Below are 14733 nucleotides of genomic sequence, written 5' to 3' on the forward strand. Positions count from 1 at the left end.
TGTCCCTTATGGATCTGAGGAGTTGTAATCCGGATGGTCCCCCTCTGACCACTGGGTACACCGGCTCTTGGAGGTTACCCAGCAGGAGCTATGGAGAGAACTGCAGATTCCCCGTCCTTTTTTGGAGTCTGGAGGTGCCCTGATGAGGCCCAGCTGTGAAGCAATGCAAGCTGCTGTGGGGCCTTGGGCCTTCTCTTGGAAGTTCTGGGTCTGTGGTCCCGCTGCAGTTTGTTAGGTAATTTTCAGGTTGCAAAGGGCCAGGGCATTCATATGCAAAAGCCTCTGCCGCAGCCTGGGTGGGGCGGGGTCTCAGGGAATCAAAGGGCGGAGCAAGGAAGTATGGTGGATTCTCAGCCCTGCCCTAAGGGGCCACGCGCGTCTCAGTGTCCCGACAATCCAATTGCTGCAAGCACCTCTGAGGGAAAGCCGGCCTTGAGTTCTGAGTTCTGCCCGCTGCCAGACAGTCCAGTTTCTCCCCATATGAGTCCTGGGTCCCCAGAGACTTCCCGGAACTGGAGTTCAGAGCAGTCAGGAGCCTGTGACTCCCTCCCAATTCAAAAAGACAGCCGCGTCCTCAAGTACCAGCCCCTTTCCACGCACTCTTGAGCCTCTGTACCTTTGCACTTTACTTCCGCAGCTCCTGACCCTCAATGTGCCTTTCTCTTTCCTTCTAGTTGTAGAATTTCCACTCCGCCAGCCTTCCTGCAAGTTTTGAATGATGTCCGTTTTGTCTGTTAATTGCGTTTTGAAGTTGTTGTAGGAGGCAGCAATTTCGGTGTTTCCCTATGCCGCCATCTTAGTTTCTCCTGCTATCTACTTACTTTTTAAGCTAATGCTCTTTCTACTTATATTGCAGGTAATAATAGCAAATATTTATGTGGCAAATGTTGTTTTTAGTGTCCTACTTATATTAATTCACAACCTACCCATGAGTTAAGTATTTTTATTCTCTCCATTTTACACATAAGAAATAAGTATAGAAAATTAGTAAAGTTGTATAAGGTTGCACACTAGGAAAAGGTGAATCTAGTATTCAAACCTAACGTACTTTTAATCACTATGTTATGCAGCCTCATATATGGTTAAATGGGCAACACCATTTTTCCAGTAAGAGCTCTATTTAGACATAAATTTTGTCATAATAAATAAATTTGTATTTTACTGATATGATCTCTCTTCACCAAACAGGTACCCCCCAAAAAGCTGAGTTTACATATTCTGGTACAGTGTAGGCACAAAATTCAGCATTATACTTAAGGGAAAATAAAGACAGCATTTTATTTATGGATTCTTTATACATGAAATTTGTTTTTGCCTTATACTCAAAATTTCAAAATTCTGACCTTGAGTAGCAATATGCTTTACTCTCTTTAGTGTGGCTATGTGGAATGGGAGCCTTTCAACATAATAGTTTTAAATTATTGTCACTTATTGTCCTAATTACTTCATCTAAGTGATTTTGTACCTGTAACTTTTCCACTGGTAAAATTGTACTACAAAGTTTTTCTTTTTGTTTTTTTAACATATTTTTATTGATTTCAGAGAAGAAGGGAGAGGAAGAGAGAGACAGAAACATCGATGAGAGACAATCATTGATTGGCTGCCTCCTGCACACTCCCTACTGGGAATTGAGCCCACAACCTGGGTATGTGCCCTAATCAGGAATCAAACCTTGACCTCCTGGTTCATGGATCGACACTCATCCACTAAGCCACATTGACCGGGCAGGAGTTTTTCTTTTTAATGAATAAATAAAATAGGGGGTGAATGTCTTGGGAAAGTCTGTAGCTGTTGGGGAAAAAAATGAGTGCAAAAATACTATTAAAGTAAGTGGACCTAAAAGGGAAATGTAGTATTTATCTTCAAATATTTGAACTGTCATGCAAAAGAGGACTTTAACTTCCTTTGTACATTGCAAAGGGCAGAATTAGGACTACTAGGTAGAAATTATAAAGCATCAGGTTTCAATTTGGTATGTTTGGACTTTCAAAGAATTAGAGTTCCACAAGCAACAAACCCCCAGATGAAAGAAATAGTGATAAAGATGTTTAGACAAAGGCAAAGTACGAATGATAAAAAGGAGATGGTAGGACTTTGAATATAGCATCTACTCAAACTCTCAGAAACTGTGATTCCTCTATTATGTTATTTGTAATTTTACATAAAATAAGCTAACTAAAGATTCAACACTGACAAAATCTATAAGAAAATATTCCTTGATTTTCTTAATTTTAAGATTAGTATTAACTGAAAGGTTTCCAAAGGACAAATCAAAATTGGGACTTCGTACTTCACAACACTTTAAATTTTATACACAAATAACTATATTTGTAGGTTACAACAGAAAAAAACACACACCAAACAAGGCACAAAAAATAATCTTCAAAAAGAATGACGTTAGATCTACTGAGGAATGTATTGATATGCATTTCAATTAATGCCAATTCTCAAAAGGGTCTATTTTTAGAGAGCTTTGATGGCAGGATTTTACTGTGTGTACTGGTTGATAGTAGACTTAAGAATTATGGTTCCTAAGGAATCTCTGAATAATGACAGTTGCTATTTTTCATCTCTACAGATGGCACTACTCTAGCTGATCTAAGAAAGAGATTTAAATAACATAGGTCTATTCTGCTGCTTTGGGATGAAATGTTCTGTAAATACCAATTAAATCCATCAGGTCTAGTGTGTCACTTAAAGTTTTTGTTTCCTTGTTGATTTTTTATCTGGAAGATCTATCCATTGATGACAGTGGGGTGATAAATTTCTCTACTATGACTATATTGCTGTGGATCTCTCCCTTAAAGTCCACCAAGAGGTTTTTAATATATATATATATATATATATATATATATATATATATATGTATATATATATATTTAGGTGCTCCTATATTGAGTGCATATATGTTAATAGGGTCATAGCCTCTTGTTGGATCGATCCCTTTAGTATTATGTACTGACTTTCTTTGTCTCTTGTTATGTCCTTTGTTTGAAGTCTATTTTATCAGAAATAAGTATTGCTACCCCAGCTTTTTTGTTTGTTTCAATTTATATGGAATATTTTTTTTCCATCCTCTAACTTTCAGGATGGAGGTTGGTCTGAGGTTGGTCTCTTGTAGACAGAATATATACAGGTTGTGGGTTTTTTTCTAACCTGACCGGGAATCAAACCAGCAACCTCTGGAAGAATGGGATGACACCCAATCAACTGAGGCACAACAGCTGGGCAGGGTCATGTTTTCTTATCCATTCAGCTACCCTATGTCTTTTGACTGGGGCATTAAAAAATAATAATTAATAAATAAATAAACAAATAGACAGAGGATAGAGAGATAGATAACATAGTCTAGTTTATCCATCTTTCTATGTAAAGTGAATTCTCTTCTTTCGCCAGGAAGATTTTCTTAATTTTATCTTTTATTTTAGCTTGATAAACATTTCCCCTTCTTCCTTGCTCCTATCAGTAATATCTTCTTCTCTCCTAATCTACTTTTTTCTCCCTCAATTTTAGCTCAAATTCTACTTTAATAAAAATTTCCCTGATTACTCAGTTCTCTCTTAATCTTTCCCTTTTAAGAAATATTTTGCCCGAATTGGCTGAACATTTCAGGTACTAGGTTTATACTGTCTGGATTTGTCAGCCAAGTGACTATTTTAGGAGAACATGTACTTTAGCATTTGCTCAATAAAGCCCAAAGTGCTTGATAAATACTTGCTAAATGGAACAAAGACTATGAATGTTTTTAGCAAACAGGTATTTCCTAAGTGTGCCTATACTTTACAATATTAACTGTTTTTCAATGGATAATGCAAAGTAATTATAAACCGTAAAATAAAGTGGACTATTACAAAAATGCTACCCTGAATATTACATACCTGAGTGGTTTAAAACCACTTCTCAATAAGTTTACACTACAGAGGAATTAGAGACTCAAAACAAATAGGTTAGGTAGAATATCAGGAGGTATAATTCAACTGCAATAATAATCTACATTCTTCATATCATAAAGATTATAGAAATTCTTACTACTGTTCCTTTGCCCTATGCCTTAAATAGCTAATGGGGAAATGTTGACTTACATCTTTATTATTATATTTTTGATATATTATTATTGATTTCAGAGAGGAAAGGATAGATAGAGACAGAAACATCAACGATGACAGAGAATCACTGATCAGCTGCCTCCTGTATGTCCCCTATTGGGGATTGAGCCTGCAACCTGGCTATGTGCCCTGACTGGAAATTGAACTGTGACCACCTGCTTCATAGGTAGAAGCTCAACCACTGAGGCACACTGGCCAGGATATCTTTATTTTTTAGACATATCCACCAGGTATTTTAGTAGCTAACAACAGATACCAGAAATACCATGACAAATAGCAGAACTATTTGGGGCTGCCATGTCTAATTAGAGGTAATAGGTAATCTATACTAATAATAGCCTAGGTGGTCATCACGCCTTCACACCTTAATGTCATCAGAAGATGGCTGTCACAAGATGGCCGTCACAAGACGGCCATGTGCACAGCGGAGGCGGGGCCTGGCAGAGGAGGTGGGTTGCGGCCGGGGAGGGCAGTTGTGGACAATCAGGCCGGCAGGGGATGGCAGTTGTGGGTGATTAGGCCTGCAGGGGAGGGCAGTTGGGGATGATCAGGCTGGCAGGAGAGGGCAGTTGTGGGCGATTGGGCTGGCAGGGGAGGGCAGTTGGGGGCGATCAGGCCAGCTGGGGAGCAGTTAGGCGTCAATCAGGCCGGCAGGGGAGGGCAGTTGGGGGCAATCAGGCAGGCAGGCAGGTGAGCAATTAGGAGCCAGCAGTCCCAGATTGCGAGAGGGATGTCCTGCAGTCGGACATCCCCCCAGGGGTCCCAGGTTGGAGAGGGTGCAGGCTGGGCTGAGCCCCCCCCCCCCCACATGAATTTCATGCATGGGGCCTCTAGTAATATCAATAAATGAGAAAGAAAAAGGTAAAGAAAAAACAAATGTTTATCAAGCACCTATAAAGGTGCCTTGCATTATACAAGGTCCTTTTACATGCATTATTGTTAGTAGCTTGGATTACTTTAGGCAAGGCAATAAATTGATTAGTATTTCCATCTTTAAAACAGATATAACAATAGTGCTTGCCTCATATGGGTGGTTTCTTTTTTGAAGGCTAAATGAATGAACATATGCTTTAAACAGCACCTGACACATAGTAAATGCTATATGCAAGTGTTAGTTATTATTATTATTGGCTACTTTTATTATCTCAATTATTAGAAAAACAATTAGCTAATTTAGCAGATAAGAAAACTGAACTTTGAATCCATTAATTTACCTTAATTTCATAGTTTAGTGGTAGAGTTGGGATTTCAAATTCAGGTATGTCTGACTATTTCCACTATATCATATTGCATCTGAAAATGTTTAAACAAAGATAAGACATGGAGACATATTTTTCATGTTCAGGACCATTTCGTAAAAATTATAGGAAGTGCTCCTTAAAGTGGCATAAAAAATATAACATTCTCTGTCCATAGAATAATGACATAGTTTATTCAATCTAGTTTTAAATATTTCAAGTTAGGAGTTTCTTGTATTGTTATCAATTTCATATCGTCGAGTTATTCTGTTAATACAGAACAATTTTAAGATACTCAAAATCCTAGACTAATATGGTTATTTTTAGCTTTACTATGTGTAACAGGTATTTTATTATTGTCAGAACAATCCTAGAACTAGAAAATAAAAATTCATAGAGTTCTAGAGTACCAGTATACAGTATTTTGCTAGGGAAGTAATCATGTTTTCTAGCCAATTCTGATATATACTTGAAAACAACTATACATTTTAAATGACCTATGTTAGAGGTCAAATTATTTCAAAAGTGTTTCTGACTGTATTTTCTATGTTTTACTTACTTTCCTGTGACTATTTTGTAACTGCCAATTTATGCTTCTCAGTCCCTTCCCCTCAATATTGTAATAACTAAGTATAGTGTCAGTTGGGTGTAGAAATATTGAGGGGAACACTAAGCTGTACACCTGAAACCAATCCTATCTAATAAAGAGGTAATATGCAAACTGACCATCACTCCAACACACAAGATGGCTGCCCCCATGTGGACACAAGATGGCCGGCAGGGGAGGGAAGTTGTGGGTGATCAGGCCAGCAGGAGAGGGCAGTTAGGAGGGACCAGGCCTGAAAGGGAGGGCAGTTGAGGGTGACCAGGCCTGCAGGGGAGGGCAGTTGGAGGGGATCAGGCCTACAGGGGAGGGCAGCTTGGGGGAACCAGGCTTGCAGGGGAGGGCAGTTGGGGGCAACCAGACCTGCAGGGGAGGGCAGCTGGGGGGAACCAGGCCTGCAGGGGAGGGCAGCTGGAGGGGACCAGGCCTGCAGAGGAGGGCAGTTGGGGAAAACCAGGCCTGCAGGGGAGGGCAGCTGGGGGGAACCAGGCCTGCAGGGGAGGGCAGCTGGAGGGGACCAGGCCTGCAGAGGAGGGCAGTTGGGGAAAACCAGGCCTGCAGGTGAGGGCAGCTGGGGGGAACCAGACCTGCAGGGGAGGGCAGTTGGGGCGACCAGACCTGCAGGGGAGAACAGTTAGGGGTGACCAAGCTGGCAGGGGAGGGCAGTTAGGGGCAATTGGGCTGTCAGGGGAGCAGTTAGGTATAGATCAGGCTGGCAGGGAATGGTTAGGGGGTGATCAGGCTGGCAGGCAGAAGTGGCTGGGGGAAATCAGGCAGGCAAGCAGGCGAGCTGTTGGGAGCCAGCAGTCCTGGATTGTGAGAGGGATGTCCGACTTCCCGTTTAGGCCTGTTCCGGTTGGATAGGGCCTAAACGGGCAGTTGGACATCCCTCAAGGGTTCCCAGATTGGAGAGGGTGCAGGCTGGGTTGAGGGACACACACACACACACACACACACACACACACACACACCCACACCCATGCACGAATTTCATGCACCGGGCCCCTAGTCCTAAATAATAAAAGGCTAATATGCAAATCGATTGAATGGTGGAACGACCGGTCCCTATGACATGCACTGACCACCAACAGGCAGATGCTCAACACAGGAGCTGCCCCCTGGTGGTCAGTACACTCCCGTTGAGGAGCACCGCTCAGTCAGAAGCCGGACTCACGGCTGGCGACAGCAGCGGCAGTGGCGGGAGCCTCTCCCGCCTTCGTCACAGTCGGACATCCCCTGAGGGCTCCTGTACTGCAAGAAGGCACAGGCTGAGATGAGGGACCTCCCCACCAGCCCCCAAGTGCACTAATTTTATGCACTGGGCCTCTAGTACAAAATAAAATTGAAAGAAAAAATTATTTCAAAAACAAATTATTCAACATGGTGTTTTTGCTATGCTTCTCTGAGAGTTTTTCTGATTGCTAAAATGTTGAATGTTAACTTTTAGGTGAAGTTGTTAAGTGTAAATTTTCACCAGTGTTCATAAGAGTCACCAATTGAGAACCATTAACATATCAGTAAGTTAGGGCAATTATGACTCCTTCCTTTTACTTACACAGAATTCTTGATTTTGAAGCATTATAACATAAGGAAGAAAAATGGTTAATGACTGCACGAAATACCTGACTTATAGTATACTCACACATACAATTGTAAAATATATGTTTTAACAAATTGATTATAAAAAATTGTATAAAATAAATAAATTTCCTGGTATTTAAAAAAAATGCCTAATAACCTAAGTGGAAAAACATTTGTAGAAAGGCTGAGATAGTAATCTGTTCCAAAGAAATATAAATATTATAGGCTATATACAGAATATATCTTCTGGAATTCATAATCTTTTCCTATACAGTGGGGCCTTGACTTACGAGTTTAATTCGTTCCGTGACGGAGCTCGTAACTCAAATTACTCGTATGTCAAATCTTAAAGTGAACGAGTGAGACACGTGATGCTGGGCTGATGTTGTGGCGTTCACTGTGATGTTCACTGCACCAACTAGTGGTGGGGTATCTGAAGCTGGCTTGTAACCCGAATTTTAGTTCGCAACTCAAAGCAAAAAATTGTCCGAGAGACGGCTCGTATCTCAAAAAACTCGTTAGTCGGGACACTCATAAGTCAAGGCCCCACTGTAAATTCATACTTTGTACCAAATTTTAAGCATTCTACCCTCTTCAGCACTGGTCATTTTGTCAGATGCCTCTTCACTTACATAATGAACCACAAGGAGCCTTTTAAATGAATATCCCTTACATCAAATTTATAGTTTTCTGAAATTTTTGCTATTCTTCCTTTTGTTTATTTCATTATGAACAATTATATCAGGACACGTTAGGAGTAATTGCTAAGAACAACAGTTTGAAATATTTTAAGAGTGAGATTTTATTTAATGTATTATAAATTAATTAATTGGACCAATTTTAAAAGTTAAACATTTTATATATTACTTAGCTTATTTTTTAAATTGAATTTATTGGAATGACACCGGTTAACAAAATTACATAGGTTTCAGGTGCACAATTCTGCAACACATCATCTGTATACAGTATTGTGTGTTCACCATCCCAAGTTTCCAACCATCACCATTTATCTTCCATAGAATAAGGGATCTTTTATTTTTGTTATGCTATATTGTCTATTAAGACAATGGGGCAATACATTTCCTTATTGCAGAAAAGTGTTCTTTTTTACTTTCTTTGCTCCTTCTAAAATTAAAAATTTAAGAAATGAAGCCCAATAACATTTGCGATTACTAAAGAACAAAGGTAAAAATCAAGAAAATCAATCTTAAAAATAAAAAAAATTGATTAAAGATGACTTACTGCCATCACCTAACAGAACAGGGGTTGGCAAACTTTTTCTGTAAAGGGGCAAGATGGCAAATATTTTAGACCTTGCAGGCTATACCAGTTTGGTTGCAACTACTCAGCTCTGCTTTTGTAGCTATAGGCAATATATAAATGAATTAGTGTGGCTGTGTTCAAATAAAATTTCATTTATGGAAACCGAAACTTGATTTCAAATAATTTTCATGTGTCACAAAATATTCTCCTTTTGATTTTCCCCCTACTCATTTAAAAATGCAAAATCTATTCATTAGCTCACAAGCCATACAAAAAAGATGACAGATTGAATTTAGTATACAGGCCATCATTTGCCAACCCCTGTGTTAGATTAAGAATTTCTTGAGGATAGGGACCTGCCTTATTCATTTTTTAACTCTAGTAACCTGTATCACACTGGATACATATTAAGAATTAAAAATACCAAACTCATCTGATGAATGAATGAGTGGATGGAACCTAATGTGTATGCTAGACTATTACTTAACTCTTAATTTATTATCAAAACAATACATTAGTATTCAACCCTTTATTTTGGTGTGGCCTTTTACTCTAAAAGTGGTGAAAGTTATTTTTACCCTGTAAATATTGAGTAGCTTAATATTTTCTAATTTATCATAATACATTAAACATTCTTTGTAAGTATATAGATCTTTTAATGCTTCTTAATCTTTTATTCTCTTCTCAAATTTATGTCTAAAGAGCTTTCACTTCACCTCACTTATATGTCCTTGATTATACTTCTATTTTCTAAAAATAATAAAAAATTCTTTATGTAATAATACCTATTTTGGAAATATGTAATTTTAAAGAGATAATGGGACACAAAGAGATAATTTTGTATATCAATGAATTCTTATGTTCCATAGAATATTATAATGAGTAGCATTTCACCAATGACAACAGATTATCCATCCTTTATATAAGATCAGAGAAAATGTAATTTATTTTTTAAAATAAAGCTTTTCATATCAAAATAAAACCAAAAAGTTGAATAGTTTATGCTATTATATGTTAAGTTAGATAGTATGTCATGTTTAGAGGCACAGAGTGAGCCAGCAAGGCATGTAGAAACAAATTCACAATTTAGAAATATCAATTGATTGCATTCTTTCTATAAAATATGTAAATACGATACACTTTTCTAAACTTGCTATTCCTTTTTTTTTTTAAAATATACCTCAGAAGAAATCTAAATCTATTAAACTTTTCATTTTCTCAAAGGTTCATACTTATTGATAACAACTTTAGAATGCTTTATTTCATTCATTCAATTTGTTATTATACCCTTCACTTTTTTCTAACAACACACACATCTCACATACAATCATCCGCTCTGACTGTAGGACAAAATAATTATTGAAAATTACTCGCTGTAAAATATTAGTCCCTGAAGGTAGAAGTTTTATGTTATTTAACCTTTATCATTAATATTTGTGTTTTCTATCAATAACTTCCGAATCTACTTAACAATATTTGCAACTAGTTGTATATAGATAAATGTGGTCTAGAAATAGTTTCCTCTCTTTTTAGGCCTAGTTATGTAAAACAAACAAGTTAAAAACAAATAATTGTATTATTATAGGACCCAAATTATATTTCTGGATTCCTAACTAATATTTCAGTGCTATTTTTAAATATTATAAAAATTGCAACTATTAAGAGTATCATGCAGTGGTTCTCAACCTTCCTAATGTCGCGAACCTTTAATACAGTTCTTCATGTTGTGGTGACTCCCAACCATAAAATTATTTTCGTTGCTACTTCATAACTGTAATTTTGCTACTGTTATGAATCGTAATGTAAATATCTGATATGCTATATGTGTTTTCCAATGGTCGCGACCCACAGGTTGAGAACCGCTGGTATAGAGGAAATGGGAAATTAGAATTATTTTTGGGAGGACCTACATTGCTTTCATGTTTATTTAATTTTTCAAAAGCTTAACAGTCCTATGGACTTTTGTTGTACATAATCAAACCATAAATATTATATGAAGTAAAGTGTATCTACTAAAGATCATGAATTCACAATGAGTATGTCACCTGTTTTCAAAAACAGAGAAGACATATTTATGTGTATTTTAAAAACCATAATATAATTTTAGGTTTTTTTGCTATAGGCATATATGACTATAAGAATATAAGAGTACCTCTAACTGAAAAACTTCACTTAAGAATAAAGAACTTCTCAATTTCTGATATAATGAAACATACAAGCTTATGGAAAGGGAGAAGACTCTTGTCAACTAACAGTACCCAAAAATAGGAATGGGGGATATTACAATATTAGAATGGTAGAAATTCAAGATTTCTGATTTATATGGAGATAGAAAAGGTAAAATGTGAAGCTTACTATATCAAAACTAAAAATAATTTAATAGGATTGTGATGATTTCAAGGATATACTTTAAATCTAGAATAAGACTTTTTATTCATTTGGTAGGTTTATACAAAATTACTATCAAATTTGCCCACTTGGTAGTTATGTAGTAACTAATAAAAAAGTATTTACCCCTTATAAGTTAATCCTTACATAGCTAGTACTAAAATACTGGCATACTTTTCATTGAATCCTCACAGGTACCCTGGTGAGTACTTTTATATTCCTAATTTTCCTAAGCACAGAGCAGTTTATTGACTAGTTTATAGTCACCTTGCTAGTAAATAGCAGAGCCAGAATTCACAGGTTTGAATTTTCAAACTTGCATTTTGGTATTGCCTTGAAGCTCCACAGTATACAAAATACTAAACTTTGTGATGTAAATTATTTCCCCACAATTGAAAATAATGTTGTTATCTGGTTATAAATTAATTCCTGATAATTGTTAATACTTTTCTGATATAAAAATAAGTAATACCATGAAAATATCAAACTACCACACAAAAAATGGCGATATATAAACCTAATTTCATTTCCTTCAAAGACTTACACAACACCTAACTCCAAAAATCAATGTCTTCACATAGATAGGCAATTTTCTTATAAACCAGGGGTGGGGAATGCCTGGCCCTTGGGCTGTATAAGGTCTGAGAAATCATTTGGTTTGGCACTGCCAAGGCTTTAGGGGTGAGTTAATTAAGTGCTTGAGCAAATATAGCAGGCTAATTTTTAAGTTGATAATTTTGTATGGCCTGCAAATGATGTTATAAGTATCCAAATGGCCCTTGGCAGAATAAAGGCTCCCCACTCCTATTATAAGCAAAACAAAACACAAACACATCTCTAAAGGAGATGGCTTCCCTCAACTGTACTTTTTAAGTTAGCCTCAGAGTTTATTTTTTAAAAAAATATATATTTTATTGATTTTTTTTACAGAGAGGAAGGGAAAGGGATAGAGAGTTAGAAACATTGATGCGAGAGAAACATCGATCAGCTGCCTCCTGCACACCCCCTACTGGGGATGTGCCTGCAACCAAGGTACATGCATGCCCTTGACGGGAATTGACCCTGGGACCCTTCAGTTCGCAGGCCGACACTCTAGCCACTGAGCCAAACTGGTTAGGGCTAGCCTCACAGTTTTAAAAAAAATGTAATTTTTTTTTTAATGTAAAACATGTCAAAGAACCATTTCCCTTAGGACCCAGAGTCTAAATAAATTATGTAAGGTTGGCTTCTTTTTTACGCAGTTGAAGTTAATTTCTCAATTTAACATGATTCTGATTTAAGGCAAGACCATTTTATTTATAAGCCTACTTATAATATTATTCAAAGAATTTCTGTGTCATGATTTTTATTTACATAGAATAGAAACTATTTTACAACTTGTTTAAAAATTTGTATTTTCATATGGAACAGTGGTTCTCAAAGTCTGATGTATGGTCGATGGGCCAGTGACATCAGCATCACCTGGGGCCTTGTTAAAAATACAAAATCTCAGCACCCATTGCAGACTTTACTGAATCCGAAAATCTGTGTGTAGGGCCCAGCAATCTGCTTTGTGGTGAAGGCTTAAGTTTGAAAAACAGGACAGGAATTATTTAATAGGTGCAGAGAAAAAGCATCTTGCTGATAATAAGATAGTAGATACAATAGTGTACTGATTTGAAAAATAGAAGGACATAATTAATATTAACTTGAAATTCAGCCAAGAAACACTTTTTTGGGGAAGTAAAGAAAACAATGTCACAAGTGGTAATATAAATTTGCTTAAGACTCTGAAAGTGACACCTGGTTTATGGCTTCCTTATAAAAAAGATTTTTTCCCCCTGTATCAATGAGCACTGCCTACTCTTCATTCTTTCCCTATTTTTTCTCTCTGTGCAAAAGCTGAGGTGATTTTTGTGGCATAAAGCCTAGATATTAATTCTGTTTATGATTTATTAAATTCATTTAAAGTTATGGAATATACAACCCTTTCTCATCAAAAGAACTATAAAATTGGTATAAATATTCTATTACAACCATTCTACTGTGCTTTGAGGCCAGTGACAAGGGTATCTCAAAAAAACAGAATTCAGATACAGTTTGAATTATATTAAGAACGCACACCAGATGCCACGCTGAGTCAGAGTTCTGTTATCACCTCCTTTGGGAACATGCCTGAAGTTCAGCTGATACCACAGACCACTGAAGAAATGCAGGATTTACCTTCTGGACCAGCTCAATCTTCCTCATATTATATAATTTCTAGTTTAAGTCCAAAGAAAAAAGCCAAGAAATATTTTTTACATAATTCTTCCTCAGCAAGTTTTTCATTCTTAGCACCACAAGTCTCTTGTTTTGCCTAGCAGAATTACAAAAATAATATTAAAAATATTTAAAATAACATGAATAGTTTACTCCTTGAATCTGAGAAAAGCATATTCTATCTCACCTCTGGAGTGACATCTCGTGGTGCAAACCCTGTTCCTCCAGTTGTTAGTATCAAATTAAGTTCCTTTTCATCACACCAATCTATCAGGGTTTCCTGAAAGAAAACAGTAATAATGTCACATGCAGAAGGATGTGCCTGTCTGCTTGAAACACACATGTACTCAAATATATTATGTATAGTGATGGAAAACAGATTCTTATCAACATAAAAATTTTGAAGCACAATTCATAGAACAATTTCACTGTTGCTCAAAACACACTGCATTTTGAGTGTTTATTTTACTCACAGAAAATGAGGATGAAATTCTTTAAAGTAAATGAAATACATTTACTTTCAATGAAATACCATAAAAGTTTATAAACTAGTATTTGTTATGTGTTCACGTGGCATACCTAAGTTCTTTACAGCCATTCAAAATATATTCAGGTTAAAAAAATTGAGTACTGCGTATGTGTCATTTATATGATCTCATTACTAAAAAACCACACCAATCCTTCCAGGTAAATATGCATACTTCAATTTCATATTTAAAGAATCAGACTCATTCATTTTTTTTTCTTTAATAGATTCTGAGAGATCAAGAAACTAATTTGATCATGAGCTCATAAACTAGAAGGAGAAAGAACTAGGATTCAAACTAGATCTGTGGGATCCTCAATATATGTTCCCTACTTTCCAACTTTGATTATGTCAATATTTTCTACTAAGTTTCAAGTTGTTTAGGGAAGTTTTATTATTTTATCAGGAATTATTTTACACGATTTCCTTAAAAGAAAGGTGTAGGAATAAATGATTGCTTAAAGTTTTTCCCCTCCACACTACTTATAAAGCCTAGAATTACATAATTATACACCATAAAATTTTGGAGTTGGTAGGGACTTTAGGGGATTTGCCTCTTCATTTTCTAGATAAGACAAGTGACGTACAAAAGTAGTTAAATAATTTACTCAAAGTTATCTAGCTAGTTTGTAAAGAAGAGGAACTACGATCTATTGTCAGCTTACACTATTGGTAATTCTACTCATCCATTCTACATTGTAATTATATTTTAAAAACAACTATTATATACATATTATATCATTATTTTTTAATAATTCCAGTCCAAATGTAATAATACAATTATAT

The 14733-nt window shown here is 36.5% G+C and overlaps 1 protein-coding gene across 9 annotated transcripts in view; it reads right to left on the reverse strand.

The window, feature by feature from the left end:
• Positions 1 to 14733, reverse strand: part of GPHN (gephyrin) — a 435000-nt gene that overhangs the window by 230087 nt on the left and 190180 nt on the right. For all 9 annotated transcript variants that reach the window (XM_081088057.1, XM_081088055.1, XM_081088059.1 and 6 more), the window contains exon 4: positions 13609 to 13701. In XM_081088057.1, coding sequence (XP_080944183.1) covers positions 13609 to 13701 — 93 coding nt within the window. The remainder of the gene's footprint in view (positions 1 to 13608; positions 13702 to 14733) is intronic.

The sequence above is a fragment of the Myotis nattereri genome, assembly GCF_964212035.1.
Source record: "Myotis nattereri genome assembly, chromosome: 1".
Classification (NCBI taxonomy): domain Eukaryota; kingdom Metazoa; phylum Chordata; class Mammalia; order Chiroptera; family Vespertilionidae; genus Myotis; species Myotis nattereri.